General features: G+C 46.3%; 1 protein-coding gene across 4 annotated transcripts in view; it reads right to left on the bottom strand.

Moving 5' to 3' along the window:
- CPAMD8 (C3 and PZP like alpha-2-macroglobulin domain containing 8) overlaps positions 1–24,855 on the bottom strand; it is a 171,509-nt gene that overhangs the window by 35,898 nt on the left and 110,756 nt on the right. For 3 of the 4 annotated variants that reach the window (XR_012896754.1, XM_075903346.1, XM_075903344.1), the window contains exons 27-33: positions 14,086–14,167; positions 11,160–11,316; positions 10,635–10,709; positions 4,006–4,171; positions 2,809–2,895; positions 1,616–1,752; positions 632–787 (exon numbers count right to left, since the gene is read on the bottom strand). Coding sequence is in view for 3 of the 4 variants with exons in the window: in XM_075903346.1 (XP_075759461.1) it covers positions 632–787; positions 1,616–1,752; positions 2,809–2,895; positions 4,006–4,171; positions 10,635–10,709; positions 11,160–11,316; positions 14,086–14,167 (860 nt within the window). In the remaining variant the exon portion in view is untranslated. The remainder of the gene's footprint in view (positions 1–631; positions 788–1,615; positions 1,753–2,808; positions 2,896–4,005; positions 4,172–10,634; positions 10,710–11,159; positions 11,317–14,085; positions 14,168–24,855) is intronic. The other variant, XM_075903345.1, reaches the window with a different exon arrangement.

The following is a 24,855-nucleotide window of genomic DNA, read 5'->3' as shown; positions in this document are numbered from 1 at the left end:
CGGAAAAACTATTCTGCTCCTGCTCGGGCATAAGTCCTTATTCTGGAACACTGTTCTGGAAAAGGGCCAGTGTAGACAGCCCAGTAGTCTTTTCCGGAAAAAAGCCCTGATTGTGAAAATGGCGATCGGGGCTCTATTCCGGAAAAGCGCGTCTACATTGGCCACAGACGCTTTTCCGGAAAAAGGGCTTTTCCAGAAAAGCAACCTGCCAATGTAGACACTCCTTTTCTGGAAAAACTGAAAACGGAATAGTATTCCGTTTTAAGCAGTTCTGGAAATTCATGCCAGTGTAGACACAGCCTAGGTGTCAGAGCATTCCAGTTTGCATACAATCACATAAAAGCAAAACAAAAATGCAAGATTATTTCTTAGTCCCTTTATTTAATGCATGCAGCCAGTGATAATGATCTCAAACCAAACACTAGGCATCTGTTATAACAAAGAATGCTCTCATAACTGAAAATCTGCTGCCTCTTCCAACAGGGTTTGGGCAGAAAATCTTGAGATTTCACAATATCCAGCCCCCTCTTTCTCCATCCTCAATGAAATGATCTGAGTCACAACACAGGTTGCTTTGGGAAACTGGTAACATTAAAGGAAGGAAGTTGAGTCTGTTCAGGCACCCACTTACCACTGCTGTCTGGAGAACCTTTTTATTCATCTTGTTAAGATCAAAAGTCTCTTGATAGTCTAAATTAGTGGAAGCCAGAGAAATGGTAAGGTTGACTCCTCCAACATAGGAAAGAATGGCGTATTCAGCCAGAGCCTGAAGAGCTACACATGTATCCTATGGGAATTGGGAATGAGAGGACAGAGTTAGTGAAGAACCAAGGAGCATCAACTTTATGAATTAGCAACATTCTGTACACTCATCAGCATCTGGTTTCCTCCACACTCTCTTAGGGTATGTCTACACTACCCCCCTAGTTCGAACTAGCGGGGTAATGTATGCATACCGAACTTGCTAATGAAGCCCGGGATTTGAATTTCCCAGGCTTCATTAGCATAAAGCCGGCTCCGCCATTTTTAAAAGCCGGCTAGTGCGAACCCCGTGCCGCGCGGCACGGGCTAGATAGTTCGAACTACGTAGCCATTCCGATCTATCTGTACGCCTCGTGGAACGAGGCGTACAGATAGTTCGGAATAACTACGTAGTTCGAACTATCTAGCCCGTGCCGCGTGTAGCCGCGCGGCACGGGGTTCGCACTAGCCGGCTTTTAAAAATGGCGGAGCCGGCTTTATGCTAATGAAGCCCGGGAAATTCAAATCCCGGGCTTCATTAGCAAGTTCGGTATGCATACATTACCCCGCTAGTTCGAACTAGCGGGGTAGTGTAGACATACCCTTAGATAGTAAAAAGAATTGCTTCATTCCCTCACCTTGCACCCTTCCTTCTTACTCGGAAGTCTAAGAGAAAGTGAGAGAGAAACTCAGGTTTCTCTACACTGCTCAGACCCATAGAGCATGACAGAGTGCTGTGCGGTATTCTTTGCCCCAGGACTTAGCATTACTCCTAGATTACAGAGTGAAACCGAATCTAGATTAGTATCAAATCGGTCAAGATGCATTGGCATTTATTTCAGTGCTGAAATTACACATGCTGCAAGGAACTCGCCTGAGTGGATGAGAATCCTCCAAGCGCATTTCTCTGCTGAGACAGCCATTTAACCACTGGAAGTGCAGAGGCCACATCTCCCAGGAGCGTGTATGTCAGCAATGCATATGCTGTCATTTCCACTTCTGCAGATACAACTGAAAGGGAAACCAAGCAAATCCACAGCTAGACTAGGGAATCTGGGCTGGGCTAGATATCACCTCTCTGTAGATTCATAAACTAAAAAAATCTTTAGGTCTAGTGAGTCCAAGACAGGAAGAGATGAATGAAGCAGTGAAAAACGTCTGCATCCAAATTAACAGGCATTTTCCAAATGGGCTTTGTGTGTCAGCTTCCAACCTAATTTTTCCTCTGGCACATCAGTTCTTTTTTCTTGATTTTTAGCCCCTGCACAAATTTATTTTTGCCCCCTTTTCCCCTACAAACTATTCAAGCTGCAAGGCTGATTCCACATCTCTGTCATGGGACTTTCATGCAGAGTCATGGTTGACATGGCCCAATGACTCCTCCATGAATTTTTACATCTTTGCATCTTGATAGTGAAGTCTGGGGTTTTAAATAGTTAATTATTAGAGCTGGCACATTCAAAGGAGACTAAGTTATGTGGACAACTCCCATTTACTGACAATGGAAACTGTGCACCTCACTCTTAGGCTCCTTTGAAAATCCCAGGCCAAACATCTGTTACTGTAAAAGTAAATATATCTGACTTTTACTTTCTTGTGACAAATGACACCTCCCCTAAGGAGCCCTATAAGATTCAGTAGTCTTCTCCATCTCTTATGAAGATTTATGGCGAGACTGGTGAGACTGGGCTGAAGCACAAGCAATACATGGATTACACCCAGCTCTGCACCTCCTACTTTTCCCAATGCCTGACCACCACCTTCTCCTTTGCTTGCCTCCTGCTCCTTTCTTAAATGGTTAACAATACGGACATAAGGAGGGTGAAAGGGACATTATAAAGGACATGCAACTAACAAACTGTGAGCATGCTGCCTCACTGTCACTGGACTTTTGCTGCACCCCCTTCATATTCATTTGCCTTCACAATGTGAACTTCTTAAGGTAGAGACCTTCCCTTCTTACTTACCTGGAAAGCAGTTAGCACACTGATGGCTTTATATCAAATAGAGAATAACGCCAGCTTTTCCCCAACTAGGGGTATCATATATAGCCACATACAGAGGTACCTGATTGAGAAAGCCCATTGTTAAATCCCATGAATGTATCTTCATCAGTAACCAGAGTCCCCATTAAGCTCCAGTGTGTAAAGCCATCTAGAATGGTAAAATAGTAAAGAAGTTACAGCTAGCCTCTAGACATGGGGAGAATCAAACTTTGCTCTCACATGTTTGCTCTAAAACAGAAGCACCTCCTGTACTGCACTGTCACTCCATTTACAGAGCAAGTTCCTTGGGGCACAGACTATGAATTCCTCTGGGCTCTGTATAGTACTAGCAACACTGCTGGGGCTCAATAACGATTTGTAAAGAAGGATCTATTTTGGTGGGGGGCATCCTAAGGCATCATGTGTGGAATCAGATCTTGTGTCACTGATCAGGTTTTGTGGCATTCTGTGTGTCACACAGTGGCACTGCAAATCTCTGCTGCAGTTACACTGCTCACAGCAAAGGCCACTCCCAACAATACAACTTCAAAGTGTGGTCCGTGAGCCACTAAAGGGCTGCAATGATCTTGCAGGTGGGCCATGAGCTTGGAGCTCACCACCCCGCAGAGCAGGGAGCCCTTGCTGGTGCTCTAGTCCCACACACCCACTCGCCCCCTACAAGGTTGGCTTCCCGCTGGGGGTGGGGGAGGCGGGACCCGAGACTTGTGGGCCGGATCCGGCTTATGGAGAGAAGAAGCGGCTCTGCGCACTGCCACTCCTCTATCCCTCTAGCTGGGAAACCGGCAGTGCAGAAAACTGCTCACCTGGAAGCTTTCCCTGCTGCTCCCATTGGCTGGAATCTTGGCCAGACTCCCACCCCAAGCCCGCTCCTGCACCCATTTTGTCATCAGAGGTGGTTGGCTGGTGGTCTGTGGAAAGGTTTGTGTTGAGCAGGGTGAGCCGCAGGCCAAAAAGTTTGAGAATTGCTGAACTAGAAGCTAGGGAAGGTGAAATATAACAAACGCCTGGATTTGAAGGACTGTGCCCTGTATCTTGAGAATCAGGAGAGCCATGTTATAAAAGCTGATTTGTGTTATGAGGCCGTCCTAACCTCAGGGGACATATCCTCCACATGCTGAGAACTGAGATCACTTATTCTAGCTGGCAAGTGCTGTTAGCTTGTTTCCACAAATGCCCAGGGAGGCCTGTACTGAGTACAGTGTTTGAAAAGCCTCAGAGCAGAAGAAGTTAGTTAGCTTGGCCCTCAGGCACACAGTACCTTGCATAATGGCCATGCTGTTCATTTTCCGCAACATTTCTGCAGCAGAGGGACTGTGTAGAAGAGTCAGGGCATATGCAGTCAGGGCTGTAGTGTAGGGATCTTCTGCAGAATACAAGTTGGACTCCAAGAAGTGTTTTGCTTTGGCAACTGCTGCTTTTTCTTCCTAAATTGGGGGCGGGGGAGCAGGAAAGTGACCAGTCATATTACTAGCTCTTGCATTTCCAGAGCTGAGATTGCTTCATGGGGGAGCAGTGTGAAATCTCGCTTTGCTTTGTGTGATACAGAACTGACCCCTTCCTTTCCTTAAGTAGGGCTGTGCCTCAAGGGGTAAAAAATGGGGACTAAACCCACAGTAAGAAAAATCCAGATATTAATGTTGCTGAGACATACTTGCAGAAGCTTCATTCCCCTTTAGGGCTCAGCACCGCAACATTCCTGGTATCCCTACAGCCAGCAGACATATTTTATCAACTCCCCGATGACCTCACCATGCAGGAAGAAGGCTCTAACAACTCATAGAATTTAATTGTATTAGATGTAATTGGATTTCCTTTTATTGCCTTGTGACACTTCTCTTCCTTCCTCATTTCCTAGCTCAGAAACACCTGCAGGGTACTATCTGACTTAGACATTGCCTAGACAGAAAATCCCACCTTGCCTTATCTTTCCCATAAGGAGCTGCAGCAGAGAGGGTGGTGACTTGCTCCTTTAGAACTTTGGGATCAGATGTTTTGGGATCAATGCTAAGTGCCCTCAACTGCTGTTGAGTCTAAAAGGAATTAAGTGTGCTCAGTGCATTGCAGCCTGGGGCCCTTTTTCTGAGGCTTGGCCTACCCAAGGAGTTTAGGTAGAATTCAGCTGCAGAAGGTCAATTTTCTACACACTGTGTCCAAACTGCCAAGGCTGTTCCATTGACTTTAAGGGCCACTGAAGTCGATTTCGGTATTCCTGCTTTTCACGAGGAGCAATGCAAAATTCAACCTTGCCTGGTTGAATTTATGGTAGTGTAGACCCAGCGTTTGAAAGGAAGCATCCCACAGTGCTCTGCTATGACTGCTCTGGCCAGAAGTTATGCCTCTACTGCTCTCCAGGGCTATGTCTAGACTGCAAGCCTCTTTCGAAAGAGGCTTTTTCAAAAGTATCTTTCGAAAAAGCCTCTTTCGAAAAAGAGCGTCTAGACTGCAAGCAGTACTTTCGAAAAAGCAAGCCGCTTTTTCGAAAGAAAGCAGCAAGTGAGTCTGGATGCTCTCTTTCTAAAAAGCCCTGTTGGCATTCAAGAACGCCTTTTTTCAAAAGAGCACTTTCGAAAAAAGGCGTTCTTCCTCGTGAAATGAGGTTTACCGCTGTCGAAAGAAAAGCCGCGTTCTTTTGATTTAATTTCGAAAGAACGCGGCTGCAGTCTAGACGCAGGTGATGTTTTTTCGAAAAAAGGCTACTTTTTTCGAAAAAAACCCTGAGTCTGGACACAGCCCAGGTGAATAAGCATGGGGAGAGGAACTCCAAACCAGCAAAAGAACCACTGATATCTATGAAAACGTCACAAAGTGCAAAGAAAGGATACGCCAGAGACGCCTAGCAGTGCCGTGTTAAAATAAAGGAGCTGAGGCAGTCCTATCACAAGACAAACGGATGGTCTGGTGCATTGCGGCAAACATGCTGCTTCTATGACAAGCTGCATGCAATCTTAGGGGAGGACCTGGTCAGGTTCCCAACGAGGCTGTGGAATCTTCCCAAGACACTCAGGGAGCAGTGTGGAGGACAGTGGGGTGTTGGAGAAGGAGGATGAGGAGAGTGGCTAGCCAGTGAGCAGTAAGAGCCAAGAACTTTTTATAACACTGGAGACAATCCCCTCATCCCAGGATGTCGCACAGTTGGGCACTGATCCTGGGGAGGGCATGCCTGGTGAATTCACTTTTGTTGTTGTTGCTACAAGTGGGTTAAACTAATTGGGGGCTATGTGTGGTGCAATCTGTGCCTACACAGCATGGGGGGGGGGGGGCAGAACAGCTTGTTAATATGTCTGGAGATGGAGTGGGAATCCTCCCTGCATATCTCCATGAAGCTCTCAGATAGGAACTCTTTGATCCTTCTCACAAGGCTTTTGGGGAGGCCTGCCTTATTGCATCCTCCACGGTAGGATACCTTCCCACACCAAGCCAGCAGTAAGTGGTCTGGTGTCATTGCAGCATAAGGCTCATTCAACCACCATTCTGCACTTGCTCAGTCTGTAGTTGAAATGTTCCTTGCTGGTGTCCAAGCTGCCCACGTATGGCATCATGAGCTAGAGGAGCAAGGGTAGGCTGGGTCACTAAGGATCATTACTGGCATTTCCACCTCTCTGATTCTAATTTTCCAGTTTCTGAAAAAAGTTCCAGCTTGCAGCTTTCTGAAGAGGCAGAAGTTCCTAGAGATGCTCCCATCATGCACCTTTCCTAGCTATCCCACATTGATGTTGGTGAAATGGCCTTGTGGTCCACCAGTGCCTGCAGCACCAGCATGCACTGTGACATGCTGGTCGAGGGCCAAGAGGGGAAGTGTGTTTCATGTATCGCCCTACTGCAGTTAGGGAACCCCAGTATGGCAAAGCCCTCCAACTGAGACATCCACATTTCCCAGGCTGTGTCTAGACTACATGCCTCCGTCGATGGAGGCATGTAGATTAGACAGATAGGCAAAGGGAAATGAAGCGGCAATTTAAATAATCACCGCTTCATTTAAATTTACATGGCTGTCGTGCTGAGCCGACAAACAGCTGATCAGCTGTTTCCCCTGCCGACATCAAAGCTCTTTGTCGGCAGCCCCGTTATTCCTCGTGGGATGAGGTTTACTGGGGCTGCCGACAAAGGGCTTTGATGTCGGCAGGGGAGAGTCCAGACTAGCGCTCTGAGTCGACAAACAGCTGATCAGCTGTTTGTCGGCTCAGCGCGGCAGCCATGTAAATGTAAATGAAGCCGCGATTATTTTAATCGTGGCTTCATTTCCCTTTTCCGAATACACAAATCTACATGCCTCCGTCGACGGAGGCATGTAGTTTAGACATACCCCCAGAGTCACTACCCTCTGTAGCAGAATGGTGTTGGTTGCTTTGGCTAGTTGTATAACAGCAGCCCCCACTGTAGATATCCTCACTCCAAATTAATTCCCAACTGACTGGAAGCTGTCTGGTGTTTCAAGCTTCCAGAGGACAATTTCCACGTGCTTCTCGTCTGTTAGAGCAGATCTCATTCCAGTGTCCCTGAACTTCACGGGAAAGCCATTTGCAAAGTTCCATGAAAGTGCCCTTGCTCATTTGGAAGTTTTGCAGCCGCTGCTGATCGTCCCATAGCTGCAGCACTATGCAGTCCCACCAGTCTGTGCTCATCTGATGGCACCACAACTGGCATTTCACTGTATCCAGAGGATCAACTGCTGGCTGCGTTTCCAGTTCACTCAACTCAAGGGCTTATCTGAACAGCGTGCCTATGGCACCCTGCGATTCCTCCTCATCCTCTTCCTGGAGTGAGGTGCACATGCTCTCAACATTCCCCATTACTAGGCGCACCAAAGTAGACAGCAACATCACAATGCTTTGATGCACAAAGGGATTCACAGGGGGAGGCAGGGGATGCTCATGCTGCTGTGGCACCTGTGTGAGTAACCAGGATCAAAAAGGGTGTGAAAAGACTGTTTCCCATTGATCTCAAACAAGGGGGAAGGAGTAGACAAGCACATTATGGGATGCTGATGACAAGAACCCAGAACCACCCATTGAACAGTTTTGGTTCAGCATGTGCCAGGAGCATAATCCAGAATGCAAAATGGTGCAGGCACTGTGGGATAGCTACCCACAGTGCATTGTTCTCAAAGTTGATGGCAGTCTTCCTACTGGGGAAGCACTATTTTGATCTACGTTGAATTTTTGCACACATATTCACTTTACAAATATGGGTGGCAAGAAATTGACCTTAATAAATTCAACCTTCGTTCGTAGCGTAGCCATGGCCTGAGAGCTTTGCAAGGCATGGGCCTACAGTGCACTGAGCACAAAGGTTTACTGAGCACTTCAAAATCCCCTTAAAAACTGCTTTCTGCCTGAACAGGCAATCAACGTGTCTAAGTAGGGGAAAGAGCTTTCTCTCTACAGAAACAAGCACTATCAGATTCATAACATATTCATTATCATTCCCTCTTCAGAGGGGGTGCTTGGCTCAATTCTTTTGAGTGTGTACAATGTGTAATCATAAATAGGTTCAGAGACAGAGAGTGAGGGTATGTCTACACTAGCTCATTAGTTTGAGCTAGGTAGGGGGCGGGATAGCTCAGTGGTTTGAGCATTGGCCTGCTAAACCCAGGGTTGTGAGTGCAATCTTTTCGGAGGCCATTTAGGGATTTGGGGCAAACATTTGTCAGGGATGGTACTTGGTCCTGCTGTGAAGGCAGGGGACTGAACTCGATGACCTTTCAAGGTCCCTTCTAGTTCTAGGAGATAAATAAATTAATGGAGATTGCCTATTTTTTAATTTAATTAGGGCAAGCGGAGTTGCAAATTCCACAAGCAGTAATGGTAGTTCAAATTAGGATCTTTAATTTGAACTACCTACTCTGTGCTGCGTGTAGCCGCGGGCATGGAGTTCGGACTAAGGGGGATTTTAAAATGGTGGCGCCCGGAAACATGCAAATTTGCAACTCTGCTTGCCCTCCTTACCCTACTTAGCTCAAACTAACGAGCTAGTGTAGACATACCCTGAGAGATCTGCAGCAGGCTCCAATATGCAATCTACAGAGATTCCAAAATGGTTTGGGGAACTCACTTTGTCCAATATTTGAAGTGTAGGTGGCCAGAGTGTAGCCAGCCGGACTGTATAATGCAGCCCATAAACCCCACCCCATCATTATCAGGTCACTGGCACCCTGCATGCAGGCCCAGCCAAAGAGTTTGCAGGGCCCAAGGCAGGATGCTGGGAGTAGGACCCCAGGCCCGGCTGGTAGATGGTGAATACTCAGCAGCGCAGGGTCTCAAAAGCGTGGGGCCTTGCTCGCCTTGCCCTAGGGCCAGGCCTGCCTGCATGGACCTCTACACAGTTTTGTAGCTTCTGGCAAGTTATCTATGTGGGGCTCAACTGCGGAGAATCTCATCACCCTGCATTAATTCCATAATTTTTGTATTGCATATAAAATGATTATTTAGAACCTTTTTCATAACAAGACCTTAATAACTCAAATGGGACCCAATTCACACATCCAACAGAACACTCTTCGGATAGTAAATCAGCTTCCTTTCCTGGATTTAACAAAGGTAATACAGTACAGAAGATTCAGGATTATTTTCATAGGTAATCCAAGAGAACTTCTATTCATTGAGATGGTTGCCTTTTACCCCTCGGGAATGATAGAAAGCAGTGTCTCTCCACACACGCTTAGATTAACCATCAGGAAATTGCATTACAGCAACATTTTGCTGCAGAGTTTACATTCCACTACATCACAAGAGAATGACTCTTCCCTAAAGCAAGCAATAATTTTAAATAGCTTAACTGAGAAATCCCAGGCTATTCACGAACATGGCCACCTGACAAAGACTGCCAGCAAACCCACCTATTAGGATCAGGACACTGCCTTCCTGAGCCACGCAGCAACTTATATAGAGACAACTGCCTGCTGCTAGAAGGGATGTAGAGAGAGACCTCTGATCAAGCCACAAGCTGACAAACTGAGGCTGCAGGAATCTCCATGGTTTTGGAAAAGATTCATTTGAGACATCCCAGTCTGGATAAGTAGGCCTCTAACCAAATTCACCATCCATTTTGGTCAATTTCACAGTCACAGGATTTTAAAAATATAAATGTAATTATTTTAGAAATGTCATGATGCTGTGATTGTAGGCATCCTGACCTAAGAAGGACTTGCAAGCTTATGAGGTGGGGAGCTAGCAGTACTGCTACACTTACTTCTGCACAGGCGTTGGCATTAACGCTGCCTTCAGAACTGGGTAGCTGGAGAGCAGTGGCTGCTGGCTGGGAACTCAGCTCTGAAGACAGAGCTGCTGCGAGGAGCACAGCAGAACTTAGGATCGCATGATATGGTATTGCCACGCTTCTGCACTGCTGCCTGCAAAGCTAGTCCCTCCGTCAGCAACTGACGTGCTACAGCCACCCAGCTGTGAAGGCAACAGTTCAGAAGGTGACATGATATGATACTGTTACCCTTACTTCTGCACTGACCAACAACTGCTACTCTCCAGCTGTCCAGCTCTGAAGGCAGCACAGAAGTAAGGGTAGAAATACTGTGATCCCCTTAAAGTAACCTTGCAACCCCCCTGCAACTCCCTGTTGGATCAGGACACCCAATTTGAGAAATGTTGGTCTCCCCCATGAAATATATTTAGTATAAAGTAAAAGCACGAAAGAGACCAGATTTCACTGTCTGTGACACATTTTTCATGACCATGAACTTGGTAAAGCCCAATGGATATGTCAGGAAGGCTCCACCATATCCTCTGGTGTCCGAGTGCCACCTCCAGAACCAGCTGACAAAATCTCTGTGTATTTTTTTTTAAAGGCAAAGACAAGCAACAAAAGCTAATTTTGAAAATCTAGCATAAGAAATAAACTCTTAGCTATTTTAATGGCTGCTGTTCAATCATTTACCTCAAAGGTGATGCCTGTCTCCAACAGAGCTGCAACCACATATGCTGTCAGTGAGATCTTTCCATGGATTCCACCCTGGTGATAAACATAAAATAAAAGGGTGAAAACGAACATCAACACACTGCATGGAAGGACTTTAGACGCCAAGCAGGAAATAAGTTGGAATCATGAGAAAGGCTGAAATCATAGGACCATCTCACATTTGTACTTGGTGAACCTACAGTTCTGAAACCCAATTCCCCTTTGCCACTTTCTGCCAGATCCAGAGCCCAGTAGCACACCTGAAACATGGAGTTGCATAGCTGAGTTGCAGTTTCAAAGTGCCATGGTGGGATTCTCAACAGATGGCACACAGCTAAGCCCTAGAGACTGCTTTATTGACTCTCCTCTTTAGTTTCTTTCCCATAGGACTATAACCCTTTAATAGAAAAATCATGTTAACCATAAGCTGACACTACCTTCAACTCTGGCAATATTCTAAAAAAGTATTTGTTGTGTGAGTCTCTAAGTATTTATAGTTTTTACCTGGATGTCCTTATTTAATATTCTACCCATAGCAGGGAACGAGCCATCTTCTTTCTGGTGTTGGATGATCCAGTCCTTTGCAGCTACTAGTTCCTTGGGATCAATGAAAATAAATCCACGAGACTGTGCAAAGGACTTGAGAACAAAGGCTGTAAGCCTGAAAACACAAATTCAGCAGGTTCTTGAGAATAAGAACACAGAGCACCATCTGGGAAATAGTGCTTCTGGAAAATGCATGTTTCAAAAATTTAGAAGACACTATTGAAATATACAAAAAAATGGGGCAAAAAAGATAAACTAAGCACTACTTATGCTTTTGGGTACACATGAACAAGGGGGCACTGTGTGAAATCCAGAGGCAGTATATTTTAAACTGAAAAGGATTTCAAAACAACGAAAGCCCAACAAAAACAGATAGTTAAGCTTGTGGCACTCACTCCACAGAATATCATAAATAGAAAGAAAAACAAAACTTGACTCAGCATATTCATTGGCTGGAATTCATTTATCTTGTACAGCTGTTTAGCTGCCCCCTGACTTACTGAAACTTTTGAAATTAGATGTGAACAATTACATCTATCTATCTATCTATCTATCTATCTCCAAACACCGCATCTATCTATCTATCTATCTATCTATCTATCTATCTATCTATCTATCTATCTATCTATCTATCTATCTATCCCCACACACCCCATCTATCTATCTATCTATCTATCTATCTATCTATCTATCTATCTATCTATCTATCTATCTATCTATCTATCTATCTATCCCCACACACCCCCTCTATCTATCTATCTATCTATCTATCTATCTATCTATCTATCTATCTATCTATCTATCTATCTATCTATCCCCACACACCCCCTCTATCTATCTATCTATCTATCTATCTATCTATCTATCTATCTATCTATCTATCCCCACACACCCCCTCTATCTATCTATCTATCTATCTATCTATCTATCTATCTATCTATCTATCTATGAGTCCGTTTGTTCAAGATCTCCTCCTAAATGTTAAGAATTAGAACCACCAAATTAGGATAAGAGGACACTGCATACCAAACATAAATCAAGGTCAGGGTTTGCTTGTACCAGGAAAACAGGAATGCCTAAAATGGGATTGTTTTCCATAACTTGGAAAGGGTGGGGTCTGAGAGAAAGGTCAGATATGCTCTGCAATGACCATTGGGGGCAGCAAGTGTGCGGGACAGTTATACTGTAGAATGACCACAGGGAGTTGGTCACACCAGGAAAGTGGCCAGAGAGTGGCCAGCTCGGGCCAGGGCTCTCCATATTGCCTGCCACTGGCCACAGGTAAGTGGTCCCTCTGCCTGAAACCCCTCCCTTCTGGCTCTTGGCTGCAGCGCCAGACTGGGGGTGGGGGGACGAGAGTCTTGCTGGACAGCAGCTCTGGCACCATATGCCCCTTTCTGGGAGCACTGCCAGAGATGGGCAGCACAGGCACCCTCCCTCAGAAAGAGCACAGGCCAACCAGCCATGGGAAGCCCTGGTGAGCCCTCCAAGAACTCCCAGTCCCCCAGCCTGAGCTTCCCACCTCTACCCTGTATCCTGCACCCCTTTGCTCTGAGCCCCCCAAACCTTCCAGCCCCCTGCCCTGATGCGTGCATCCTTTATCCCCTACCCTCAGTACCTGCCATACCCAATGCCCTGCCCTATACAATCATTTAAATCAGTGTGTACATTTTCCTTTTAATTTCCAAAAAACCCCAAACCAAACATTATTACAGTTAAGGATCCAAGCAACAACAGGTACATCTGCTAGTTCAGATATAATATAAATGGACAAAAGGGAAAATATTGTAATTGCCCTTATTTTAAATACTTACTGATAATAAAACTGGAAATTCAAACCCATTTCTAAAGTCTTTTTCTGTAGCACACTAGAATCTAAGCAGAGACAGAAGTGCTTTCAGAATTCTAAACCTCTGACATGCAACAAGTGTGAACTCCAGCTGGTTTTGGGAGACTGAATCACTCATTTAACAAGCCCCTAAGGAATGGGAGGGTAGGAGGCAAGCTGCTTGGCAGGGGATTTTTCAAGTGTTAAGTAATCATATGTTACAATATTTTATATCTAGGGACTAAGAGATGCCAGCAGTGAGATGAAAGTAGAATTTATTAATCTTAAAAAAGTTAAGCATCATTATCACAGAATTCTGCTTCCCCTTCAGATGAGTTCATGGAGCATGTCAATCTAAAGGAAAATACAGAGCAGCTGAAGAAATTCAGTGACAGCAGAGGCAAATGAATGAAGTGTAAATCCTTTTTGATGAGGGGTTGCATTTAGTCAATTATCCAATGAACACTGAGGTAAAGCAGAGTCTCGGGGAATAAGGGTGTTCTAGAGAGCACTGGACCACTCCCCCGCCCCATCTACAACCCCGACACAACTGGTACCTTGAAAGGGCCTGCTGCTCACTTTCCTGTGGAATACATCCATCCAGATCATTTTCATCCAGATGGAACCAGAGGTCCCTGAAAGATGTGCTCCATTCTCTCCCTTCTGCCCTGAAGGGAGGATCCTGCCTTCTCCCCAACACAGCAGGGTGGGTTTCTATCCTCAAGTAAGCAGGTGTTTACAGAGGTCATGCACTGTCTATGCAGTTCAGTGGCACAGAATCTGACCCTACACTACAGATTTTGAACCTTAAAAGGTCATGCATTAACTAACATCTTAACAGTCCCTGATCCTTCAAATACTTTTAATGGGGGATCACCAAACACTCAGCAGTACAGCATTAGCAGGGTTCTAGCCAGTCAATATTATTTTTACTCTCTGCTATATGAGACAGCCTGTCACAAGCTGGAAAGTTATTGTCCTTTTTGCCAATTGTGTCCTTTTCAATTTGGCAAACGCTGCATTTTTAACTCTGTTTTAAAATAGTGACTGACTTACCACATACTCCCTGAGGAGTCTCTCTCGCCAAAAGCACTGTATGAACCATCTTGTCTCTTGTAGGTCAACTGGCGTTGGTAACCTGGAAATCATAAAAGAACTGTGGGAGTCGCAACTTCGTATGAGAAAAACAAGCGTTTAAACTGAATGAAGACTCAAGATCATCCAACACCAGCACAGCGGGATTCTGTTGCCAAAGAACATCGCTTGTTTTGTGGTGTATGCTAGAGCCAACTCTGAGTGTGTGAGAGATAGATCTTAAATAAATCTCACTACAGGCTAGTATTTATAATTTCCATATATCTCCTGAAGACAAGTGATCAAAATGTAAGTTCTCCTTCACCTCGGTGATGGAGCACATGGCGTCGTGCATGGAGCGGGCCACCAGCTACCTCGCCTAGCTTTCCCTCCTACCCGCCCCAGGGGCTGCTGGGGCCCCAGAACATGGGGTAATGGGACCTCTTGGGCAGCCAAAGCCTCCTGACCACCTGGAGGCAGGTGCCACTCCCAGCCCCTCCCTGAGAGCTAGTCCCCTCCCATTCCAGGTTCTTTACCCGGTTCCTCCCCATTCTATGTCCCCGCAATAAATAGTCCTGGTTTTGCAACAAACATGTCTTTATTATTTGCTTTGCAGGGGAGAGGGGAAGATTGAGAAGGGAGGGCAGGGGAAGGACGGGGTGAGGGAGGAAAGGCACACAGAGGAAATGTAGATACCCCTTGCGGAAAGGCACAGGGGAGAATCTCACAACTGGCCTTGCACAAAACCTTCCTTCAAGGCCTCTCTGATGAGCCCAGCCCCTTGATGTGCTCTCTGAATGGCACTGGTGTCTGGCTGCTCATATTCCCTGGCCAGATTTTCAGCCTCTGTCCCCCACCCTAGCAGAAAAGTCTTCCTCTTGCTTTCACAAGGTTGTGGAGCACACAGCAGGCGGCCACCACGAAAGGGATGTTGTGCTCACTGAGGTCCAGGCAAATGAGGGGACTCCTGAACCTCCCCTTTAAATGACTAAATGCACATTCAATAACCACATGGCACATCCTCAGCATGACTTTGTTGGGCTCTTTGCTGGGGTCCAGGCTGCCTGTGTAGGGCTTCATATGAACCAGGGCAGCAAGGGGGAGCTGCACCGCCCAGGATGACAAAAAGTGTATACACCTCTCCAACTCTGATGGTGTGGTCATGGAATAAAGTGCTGGTGTGCATCTTTTGGAACAGGCAGGAGTTCTGGAAGATGCAGGCATTGTGCACCGTTCCCGACCAGCCAACGTTGATGGTGGTGAAGTGTCCCTTGTGATCCATGAGTTCCTGCAGAAGCATGGAGAAGTACCCCTTTTGAAGTCTGAGACACGAGGTCAGGGGCTAGGATGAGGATGTGAGTGCTGTCTATTGCCCTCCTGTAGCTGGGGAAACCCATGGCAGCAAATGCATCCATGATGCTGTCCACATTCCCCAGAATGACGACCCTCCCTCCATAGAAGCACCTGGTAGATGGCCTTCACTACTTGTATGAGCATGGCTCCATGTTGTGCTGTGAATTTCCCCATGTTGAACTGATTCCTGATTGAGCGGTAGCTGTCTGGTGTGGCGAGCTTCCATAGGGCAATGGCCATGCACTTCTGCATGGAGATGGCCGGTCACATGCAGGTGTCTTGTCACCTGAGGGCAGGAGGCGAGTCATTTGCAGAGCTCAAGAAAGGTAGCCTTCCTCATGTGGAAGCTCTGCAGCCACTGCTGGTCATCCCATACCTGCAGGATGATGCAGTCCCACCAGTCTGAGTTTGTCTCCTGCTGCCAGAAGCAGCATTCTGCAGTATCCAGGGGATTGAGGGCCATGCATAGCAGCAGGAGCACTGGGACCTGAGTGAGCAGAGTCTGCGGTCCATGCTGGGGTTCATCCTGCAAGTCCTGCTCCTCGTCCTGCTGGAGCAACATGTGGGCAGTCTGTAAGTACTGTGCCTTGAGGAGCAGCACAAGGCCAATGGCAGTAGCTCTAGCTCCACGCTGTGAGTGCTGTGGCATCTGCAAAGGCAACCTAGAGCACGTGCCCATTGCATCCCTTTTGTGTCCCTCAAGGTGGGAGGCAGTGGAGGAGTTGCTTGTGAGATGTGGCCATCAAGAGGAGCCTCTGAAAGCAGGCATTGCAGCTTGCCTGACCAAGCAGCCACAGGAAGTATCCACCCTCCAGGTATCCTCCCCAGAGTGCTTCCGAGGGTTCTGAGTCTGGGGAAGGCTCCAATCAATGTGGATGTGCTATTTTACAATAATTCTAACTAGGGCTATCAAGCGATTAAAACATTTAATTGTGATTAATTGCGTGCGGTGTTTCAATGGGGCAGCGCTGCATGGAGCCTGGGATCAGCTAGAGTCCCCAGCTGACCCCGGGCTCCATGCAGCACTGTTCCTTTGAAGTGCCACCCTGGCGCCTCAAAGGGGCAGCACATTAGGAGCCTGGGATCAGCTATGAGGTGGCTGCTCCTTTGAAACGCCACTTCTGTGCATTTCAAAGGGGCAGTGGAACCCGGGGTCAGCTAGGGACTCCCCAGCTGATCTTGGGCTCCATGTTGTGCTGCCCCTTTGAAATGCCGCAGCGGCACTTCAAAGGGGCAGTGAAGCATTAATATCCACGATTAACACGTTAAAAAATGTAATACATGAATCCTGGACTGCATTAATCACAGGCGTTAATGCATGTCAATTGACAGCCCTAATTCTAACTCATTTTGATGCTTCCCCGTGGTGGGGACCCACTATTTCGATTTTGTTAAATCAGGAGTTAAGTCGATTTTAGTAATTTCAAAATAATTTCCTAGTGTAGACATGCTCTTATTGAGTGCTACACCTATCCAAGAACTGATTAAGATGCAGAGTTCCTGGAATAGTTAATTTTAAAGAACAGTTCCTGCACCTTGGCCACTAAAAATATTTAATTTAGGATATTACTCCATGAAGGTGCAACGCTGAAAAAAATTCTCTGTGCTTAAGCGAACAACTCACAGCCACTCTTCTCCTACTGTACAGGAAGTATGCTAATTCTCTGGTTAACATCCCACCAGGGCTGCGTCTATACTACAGGCCTCTTCTGCAAGTGGAAATGAAAATGGAGTGCTCATTTGCATATGTTGTACTCTCATTTGCATCTCCTCTTCGGATCCCTTTTGTGCAAGAGGCGTTTGCGCAAAAAAGAGCTGTGTAGATGGCGCCTTTTGCACAAAACCCCTTTTTGCACAAGAGCCGTTCTGCCTCAGAAATAAGGTAGGGCTCCTCATTTTGGGAGCCCTCCCAAACAGGGGGCTCCTCCAATGGTGCAGTAGCTAAGGTACCTGCCTGCAGAGCCAGAGGTCGTGAGGGTTCAAGTCCTGCACATCCTAGGATGCAGGGGGACAGCCAGCACACACAGACTGTCCCCATGGGAGAAGGGACACCCTGAAGGTAAGGTGGTGGGGTGCATTCTGCTAGGGGATAGGGCAGTAGTCTCAGGAGGGAGGTGGGTTCAAGTCCCTCACACCTGTGGAGCAACAGGACAGCCAAATAATGAGGAAGAATGGCTCTTGCACAAAAGGGGGTTGTTGCACAAAAAGGAGCCATCTACACGGCTCTTTTTTGCACAAAAACAATCCAAAGAAGGAAATGCAAATGCAGGCACAACATATGCAAATGAGCACTCCATTTGCATTTTCTCTTGAGGAAGAGGCTTGTAGTATAGACACAGCCTAAGAGATAGATCTCTCTGTCCTAGCTGGTGGTGAGCAGATATCTAAGGGATGTGGCACTAAGTCCTTCTTAATGACTTGATCCCACAGGAAGTAAGGGGGTTTTCTCAATATTTCCCATTTGTTGCACAATGAAGTTGGCAGAGATTAAGCTGCCTTTCTCTTCTCCTTGCCCAGTTTGAAGCTCTTTGCATGTATATATACAGTAACTCCTTGCTCAACTTTGTAGTTATGTTCCAGAAAAATGCTACTTTAAGCAAAATGATGTTAAACAAATCCAATTTCCCCATAAGAATTAATGGAAATATAGGGAGGGTTAGGTTCCAGGAAATTTTCTTCAGCAGACAAGACAATGAATACATACACACGGTATAAGATTTAAACAATTTTCAACAGTTTAATACTGTGCACAGCAATGATGATAGTGAAGCGTGGCTGAGGTGGTGGAGTCAGAGGGTAGAATATTTCCCAGGGAATGTCTTGCTACTAAATGATTAACTAGCATTTGACTGAGCCCTCAAGGCTTAGCACCTTGTTAATGTAGCCTCACACTCAGCAAGGCAGCATGTCTTGGCAGGAGGGAGGAAGAACAATAGATCTGCTTTGCGGAGATGGGGTATGCAGTGGGGGGCTCAATCAGGGAGGAAAAGGGCCATTTTGACATCAGCACCTCTCTCCCCCTTCTCCGCACCCGTCACAGCAAGTAGGGGCTTCTGGGAGCAGCTCCGAGGCAGAGGGCAAGGAGCAAACAGCGAGGAGAGAGAAAGGGGGCAGGTGCCCTGGGGCCCGGCAATTCAAAGGGGTCTGGGGCTCCTGGCTGCCACTCTACAGTAGAGAGGCCCTTTACATTGCTGCTGGAGTGCCACAAGGTGCAGTCCAGGCAGTGCTAAGGGCGGGGAGAAGGGGCACTGCTCTCTGGGCTGCACTGAGGGCTGCCTCAGGGTCAGCATGATGCGCTTTGGATGGCTCTCAGGGCTGGCTGCCGCCGTCCCTGTCCCTTCTCCCCGAGGCCTCGCCCTTTCTCAGGCTTTGTCTAGACAGCAGAGTTATAGCAGAACAAGATACGCGAAGTGCGGTTCACATTTCGTGTATCTTTTTCCGCTTTTTTTTTCCAGAAGAGGCTTTTCCGAAATTTGGCCTGTCTACATGGGCCAAATATCGGAACCCCCCCTCTTTTGGAACATCCCTTATTCCTCATACAATGAGAAATACTGGAATGCTGAAAGAACGCATCCCCTTTTTGAGAAACTGTTCCAAAAAAGCAGACAGGTTGCTTGGCCGTGGCATAGCCAGAGTACAGAGCTGTTCCCCCCCATTACACACACTTTGCCCAGGGTCCCACAGAGACTGTCAGTGGCTCTAGGAGAAGGGCAGCAGAACTGCTGCGGGTTGCTACCCAGCCACATATAGTATTTTACAGGAAACTTAAGGAAGCTCCCAGCCCAACCTGGTTCCAAGCCCCCAGGAGGGCAGGCTGTTTTTCCAGGAAATCCTGCAAGTCGTGCACGATGCAGGAGGCCAAATGACACAAGGGAATGTTGCACAGTAACATAACATGGAAACAATGTTAATCAGGATAACATTAAATGAAAAGTTTCTGTGTGGGGTGGCACTTGCCAGTCCGTTTCATTAGGACTTTCTTTCTCTTCCTTTTAGCTGAGAAGAATTCCTTGGCCATAAAGCTAGCTTGGGGAACACTAAGATTGACCACCTTGGCAAGCAGTTTCCTGAGGCATGAAATAGCCAAGTCCTTGGAGTCTTAATTTATTTGAACTCTTCTTAGCTGAAGGCACATTTTATAGAAGGCACATTTTAACCCAACAGTAACTGTGCAGTTAAATACTCAAGGTCAAGAGAAAAAAATCAGGGTCCCATTTTAGGACACATCCATTTAGAGTGGTCACCTTAATGTACAAGTACCCCCATGTGAATGTCCTTCAAACATCACATACACAGATCTAGTGGATGGAATTCACCTTTTACCAAATCTACTTTTTTTGTAATGATGAACTGTCAGTGCTAATAAAACTGGACCAAGTTTCTATAATGTGGAAACAGCTATCCACAGTAATTTTGGCAATGATTTTAAATGTCCACTGGATCTAAATCTTTCAGAATGACGATTTTTTTATATGGAGATGTGTCAAACATTTGCAAGTGATTGCATGACAGAGAGACATTTGGAGCCTGGCTAATCTGGTGACCTGTAAATAGACTTTATTCCATGCTGCATGACATTTTTATGAGAAAGGATTACATTTTCATTTCTAGGGACTGAGTAACTTTGCTGACCTCTGTAGATACAGGAGGCAGTGAAATTTCTTATCAGGGGCTGTCCATCTTCCCCTGTTTCTCCACAGCCTTCAAAAGTTTCCCTTTTAGAGAGAGCAGATCAGGGTGAGCTTGCAAAATGGAAAAGAAGTTACTCACCGTGTGCAGTAACAATGGTTCTTCGAGATGTTTGTCTCTGCGGGTGCTCCACTCCAGTGTCAGTGCGTCCTCATGCTGGTGATTGGAGATTTTTAGCCTAGCCGTGCCTTCCCAAGCTGCGCATGCATGATAGCTGTTTCATGCTGTTTTCGTCCATTAGCTGCATGTCACAGGCCCCCTTTGTTCATTTTCTACTGAAAATCCTATAATGGTCTCTAGATTAGAGGGGAAGAAGGTAGGAAGTGGAGCTGTCACAGGGACACACATCTCTAAGAACCATCATTACTGCACAACATGAGTAACTTCTTCTCCTTCGGTGGTGTCCCCGTGGGTGCTCCACTCAGGTGACTAAAAAGCAGTACCACAGTTGAAGAGGTGGGTCTTTGGAGTCATCTACTGGAAGAGGCAAAGATGGCATCTCCCACGAAGGTGGTAGGTAATGGTCCTTGCTGTAATGCACAATGTTGTGTGAAAGCATGTGAGGAAGACCACGTAGCCACCCTGCAGATGTCAATCATTGGGATGTTGTGTAGAGAGGCAGTTGATGCAGCTAATGCTCAGGTGGAATATTCAGTGACAGTGTGTGGTGGGTTTTTATTTTGGAACCTATAGCAGGTATTTATGCAATTTGATGCTCACTTGGATATGCGTTGTGTGGAGATGGTTGTTCCCTTGCCAGGACGGGATGTAGATATAAAAAGTGTATTCGATTTCCTAAAAGGCTTAGTCCTATCTATGCAAAAAGCGAGCTCCTTTCTCATATCAAAGGTATGTAATATCGCTTCCCTTGGAAATTATGTGGTTTAGGTTAGTAATTGGGTAAGTAAATGGGTTCATTAACATGGAAGTCAGAGATGACCTTTGGTAAAAATTTAGGATGGGGTCTGAGAATGATCTTATCCTTAGTGAAGTGTGTACAAAGTGGATCTGCCATGAGGGCTGTGATTTCACCTACGCATCGTGTGGATACCTTCATAGTCACGTGTTGTAGTTAGGCCATTGCAAATGGTTCAAAGGGCGGCCTTGTCAATGAATACAACACGAGGTTGAGATCCCATGATGGATCAATTGGACATATAGATGGACATGCTTTGGATAGACCAACTAGGAACTGTTTGGTAATCAGATGAGGGAACACCGAAATGTCATTTACCGGCTCATGAATGGGCTTGGCAATTGACAGATAATGGAGGCAAGGAAACCAATGTTGTCTTGGCCAGTTTGGAGCTATTAGAATAAGTTTCACTTGGTCTGCTTGGATCTTGGGGATTACCCTGGGATCAGGAGTACTGGGGGGAACGTATCTGAGAGAGGACCCGTCCGTGATATGGTGAAAGCGTCTCCTGCTGAGTGCTTGCCCTGGCCTGCTCTCAAACAGAAGCGGTGACATTTGTGGTTGATTGTTGCCACAAAAAGGTCCATGACTGGAAACCCCCACTGTGGGAATATAGGAAGGATGATTTTGAGGCTGAGTTCTCACTTGAGTTCAGAAAAATGTCTGCTCAGTTCATCTCCCAAGGTATTCTGTTGGCCTGGTATGTACATTGCCATCAGTGTGATGTTGTTCTTCACACACCAGTGCCAGAACCAGTGTCAAGCACCCCTCTATCTGTTGATGTAATGCATATATGGAGTGTTGTCCATGAGGACATGAATGGCATGGCCACAGATAATCAATAGGAACAGATCTGATAGGAAGCCTAATCAGAACTAGCTACTCCGTGCCGCATGTAGCCGCGCGGCACGGGGTTCGAACTAGCCGGCATTTAAAAATGGCGCCAGCCGGCTTTATGCAAATGAAGCCCGGGAAATTCAAATCCTGGGCTTCATTTGCAAATGCGGATGACTACATTACCCCCGCTAGTTCGAACTAGCGGGGTAGTGTAGACATACCCTCACTTCTTAGCCCTTTCTCCAGATCATTTATGAATAAGTTGAATAGGATTGGTCCCAGGACTGACCCTTGGGGGACACCACTAGTTACCCCTCTCCATTCTGAAAATTTACCATTTATTCCTACCCTTCATTTCCTGTCTTTTAGCCAGTTCTCAATCCATGAAAGGACCTTCCCTCTTCTCCCATGACAATGAAGACAGGCATTGAAGTGCAGTCTCGTCTCTTGATGCGACCATCTACCCTGTACCATGTGACGTCCGCAATGCGTGCCCCAGCCTAGAAGGGAAGCATCTATAGTAACTACCTGCAAGGGGTCTGGACGGTGGAAGAGCATTCTGGAGAGAAGATTGTATGGACAGGTCCACCACCACAGTGATATCAGCACCAACATCATAGGAATAAGCCATTTGGCGAGGCTGTGTCGATTGGGGATGTACACTGATGCTAGCCTGGACTGTAGGCATCTCTTGTAATCTTGCGAGGATTACCACAAAGGTAGTGGCTGCCATGTGCCCTAGGACCTGAAGCATACGTGAACAGTTGTCAGCAGGGCTTGTAGAATATTGTGTATTATATCGTACAGGGTCTGAAAACGGTTCAGAGGGAGAAAGGCCCTGGTAATGGTAGAGTCTAGTAGTGCTCCAGTGAATTCTATATCCAGAGTAGATTTCTGTACACTTATCAGGAGACGTAGTCAGGAAAAAACGTCTCGGGTAATATCTGTCATGACCATTGCGTGTTGTCGAGAAGACACCTTGATTAAGCAGTTGTCTAGGTATGGGGATATGATAGTGCCTTGCTTTCTGAGGAAGGCCATTACTATGGCCAGTATCTTGGAAAACATATGTTGTGCTGTCAATAGCCCGAAGGGGAGGACATGGTATTGGCAATGTTCTTTGCCCATCATAAACAGAAGGAACCTCCTGTGGACAGGGTGTATTATTGTATGAAAATACGGGTTTTGGAGGTTGAGGGATGAGTACCAGTGCCCCTTGCCCAGTGCCAGAATGATGGGTCCCAAGGTCACCATCATGAACTTGTTTCCAATAAATTTGTTGAGTCTCCTGAAATCTTAGCTGGGTCTCCATCCCCCTGTCTTTTTGGAGGAAATAGTTAGAATAGAACCTTCTTCCATGAAACTGGTGGAACTCATTTTATGGCCTCTAGGCTGAGTAGTTTTTGAGCTTCTGCTTGTAGAAGGGGCTCACGAGATGGGTCCCTGAAGAGGGATTCGGAAGGAGGGTGGGTAGGGGAGATAAAAAGGATGGTATATCCAGTTATTATGATCTCAAGGACCCATTAATCCATAGTAATGAGTGCCCATTGGTGGTAGAAGGGTCTCAAATGATGACAGAAAGTGCGGATGGTGTGCACCGGATCAGCAGGGTGGTCGTTCATGCCCTTGACCACACCTTCAAATTTGCTGCTTGGGTGTCACCGACTGTAGTGTGGACGGCTTGATATGTTGCACTCTCCTTCTATTGGGCCATTGTTTTGACCTGTTATCTACCTCTGATGGTGCCTTTGGTACAAGGATTCCCTTCACCTCTGGTATGGCCTGTATCTTCTCTTATTGGGTGACATGTACATTCCAAGTGCTCGGAGGGTTGTGCGTGAATCTTTCAGTGAGCAGAGTACTTTGTTGGTCTTGGCTGTGAAAAACTGAGTCCTATCAAAGACTCGATCCTCTACCTTAGTTTGTAGTTCCCTGGGAATACCAGATGACTGCAGCCATGAGGCATAGCACATAACAATTGCCATTGCAGTTGATTGGGCCGCCGTATCTGCTACATCCATAGATAGTTGAAGCTCAGTTCGGGCAATGGATTGGCCGTCTTTCATAATGGATTGTAGCTGTGGCCTCTTTTGTTCAGTCAGATCATTTAGCAATTCCTGCAACCCCTAATATAGTTGGAATAATCATAATTAGCATAGTTAGAGATTCTAAACTGGAGGGTAGCCAAAGAATAGATTTTTCTCCCAAAAGGTCGAGCCTTTTGTGTTTCTTGTCCTGGGACATTAATTTGAATTGTGGTTGTCCAGAGTAGTGATGGATGGAATCTACCACCGCGGAGTTTAGCTGGTGGTGGGAGAAAAGAAAATCCATCCCCTTAGCCGGGACAAAGTACCTTCTATCGGCCCTATGATTAGTTGGTGGAATAGAGGCTGGTGTCTGCCATATGGTTTCAGATGGTTCCATGATAGCACTACCAAGAGATGAAGCTATCTTGGACGATGCGGTGTGCTGTAGAATTTTAAGCAGCTTATACTGCTTTTCTTGTACCTCTTGTAATATAAATGTCTTGTGACAATTCCTGAAATTGTTTCAGGTCGTCAGTCAGGAGAGAGGAAGAGGAAGGATGTACCTATTTGGGGGACAAGGAGGACTGCTGAAGTGGAGACTGGCTATAGGAGTCAGAGTGCGATAAGTCATCATCTTTCTCTACAGAACCACCATCATGAGAGGACATTAGGGGGAACCAAGACATGCCTGTGCACCAGGTGCTTGGATGGGGAGTAGACTGAGGCAAGCCAGTGTTGGAGGCACCTGAAATGTAAACATGCATGTTGGACTATATACATAGTAGCAGCCATGTGGCCCATGAGCTGGAGGCAGGTGAGTGTAGGGATTGCAAGTTTCAATTTCATAGTTGAAACCAAACTTTTAATTGCTTTGAATCATTGATTTGGCAAATACACACATGCTGTGGTAGAATAGAGAGGTGCTACTTT

The sequence above is a fragment of the Pelodiscus sinensis genome, chromosome 19, assembly GCF_049634645.1.
Source record: "Pelodiscus sinensis isolate JC-2024 chromosome 19, ASM4963464v1, whole genome shotgun sequence".
Lineage (NCBI taxonomy): Eukaryota > Metazoa > Chordata > Testudines > Trionychidae > Pelodiscus > Pelodiscus sinensis.
The sequence above is the reverse complement of the archived record's forward strand: the minus strand, read 5'-3'. Positions and strand labels throughout refer to the sequence as shown.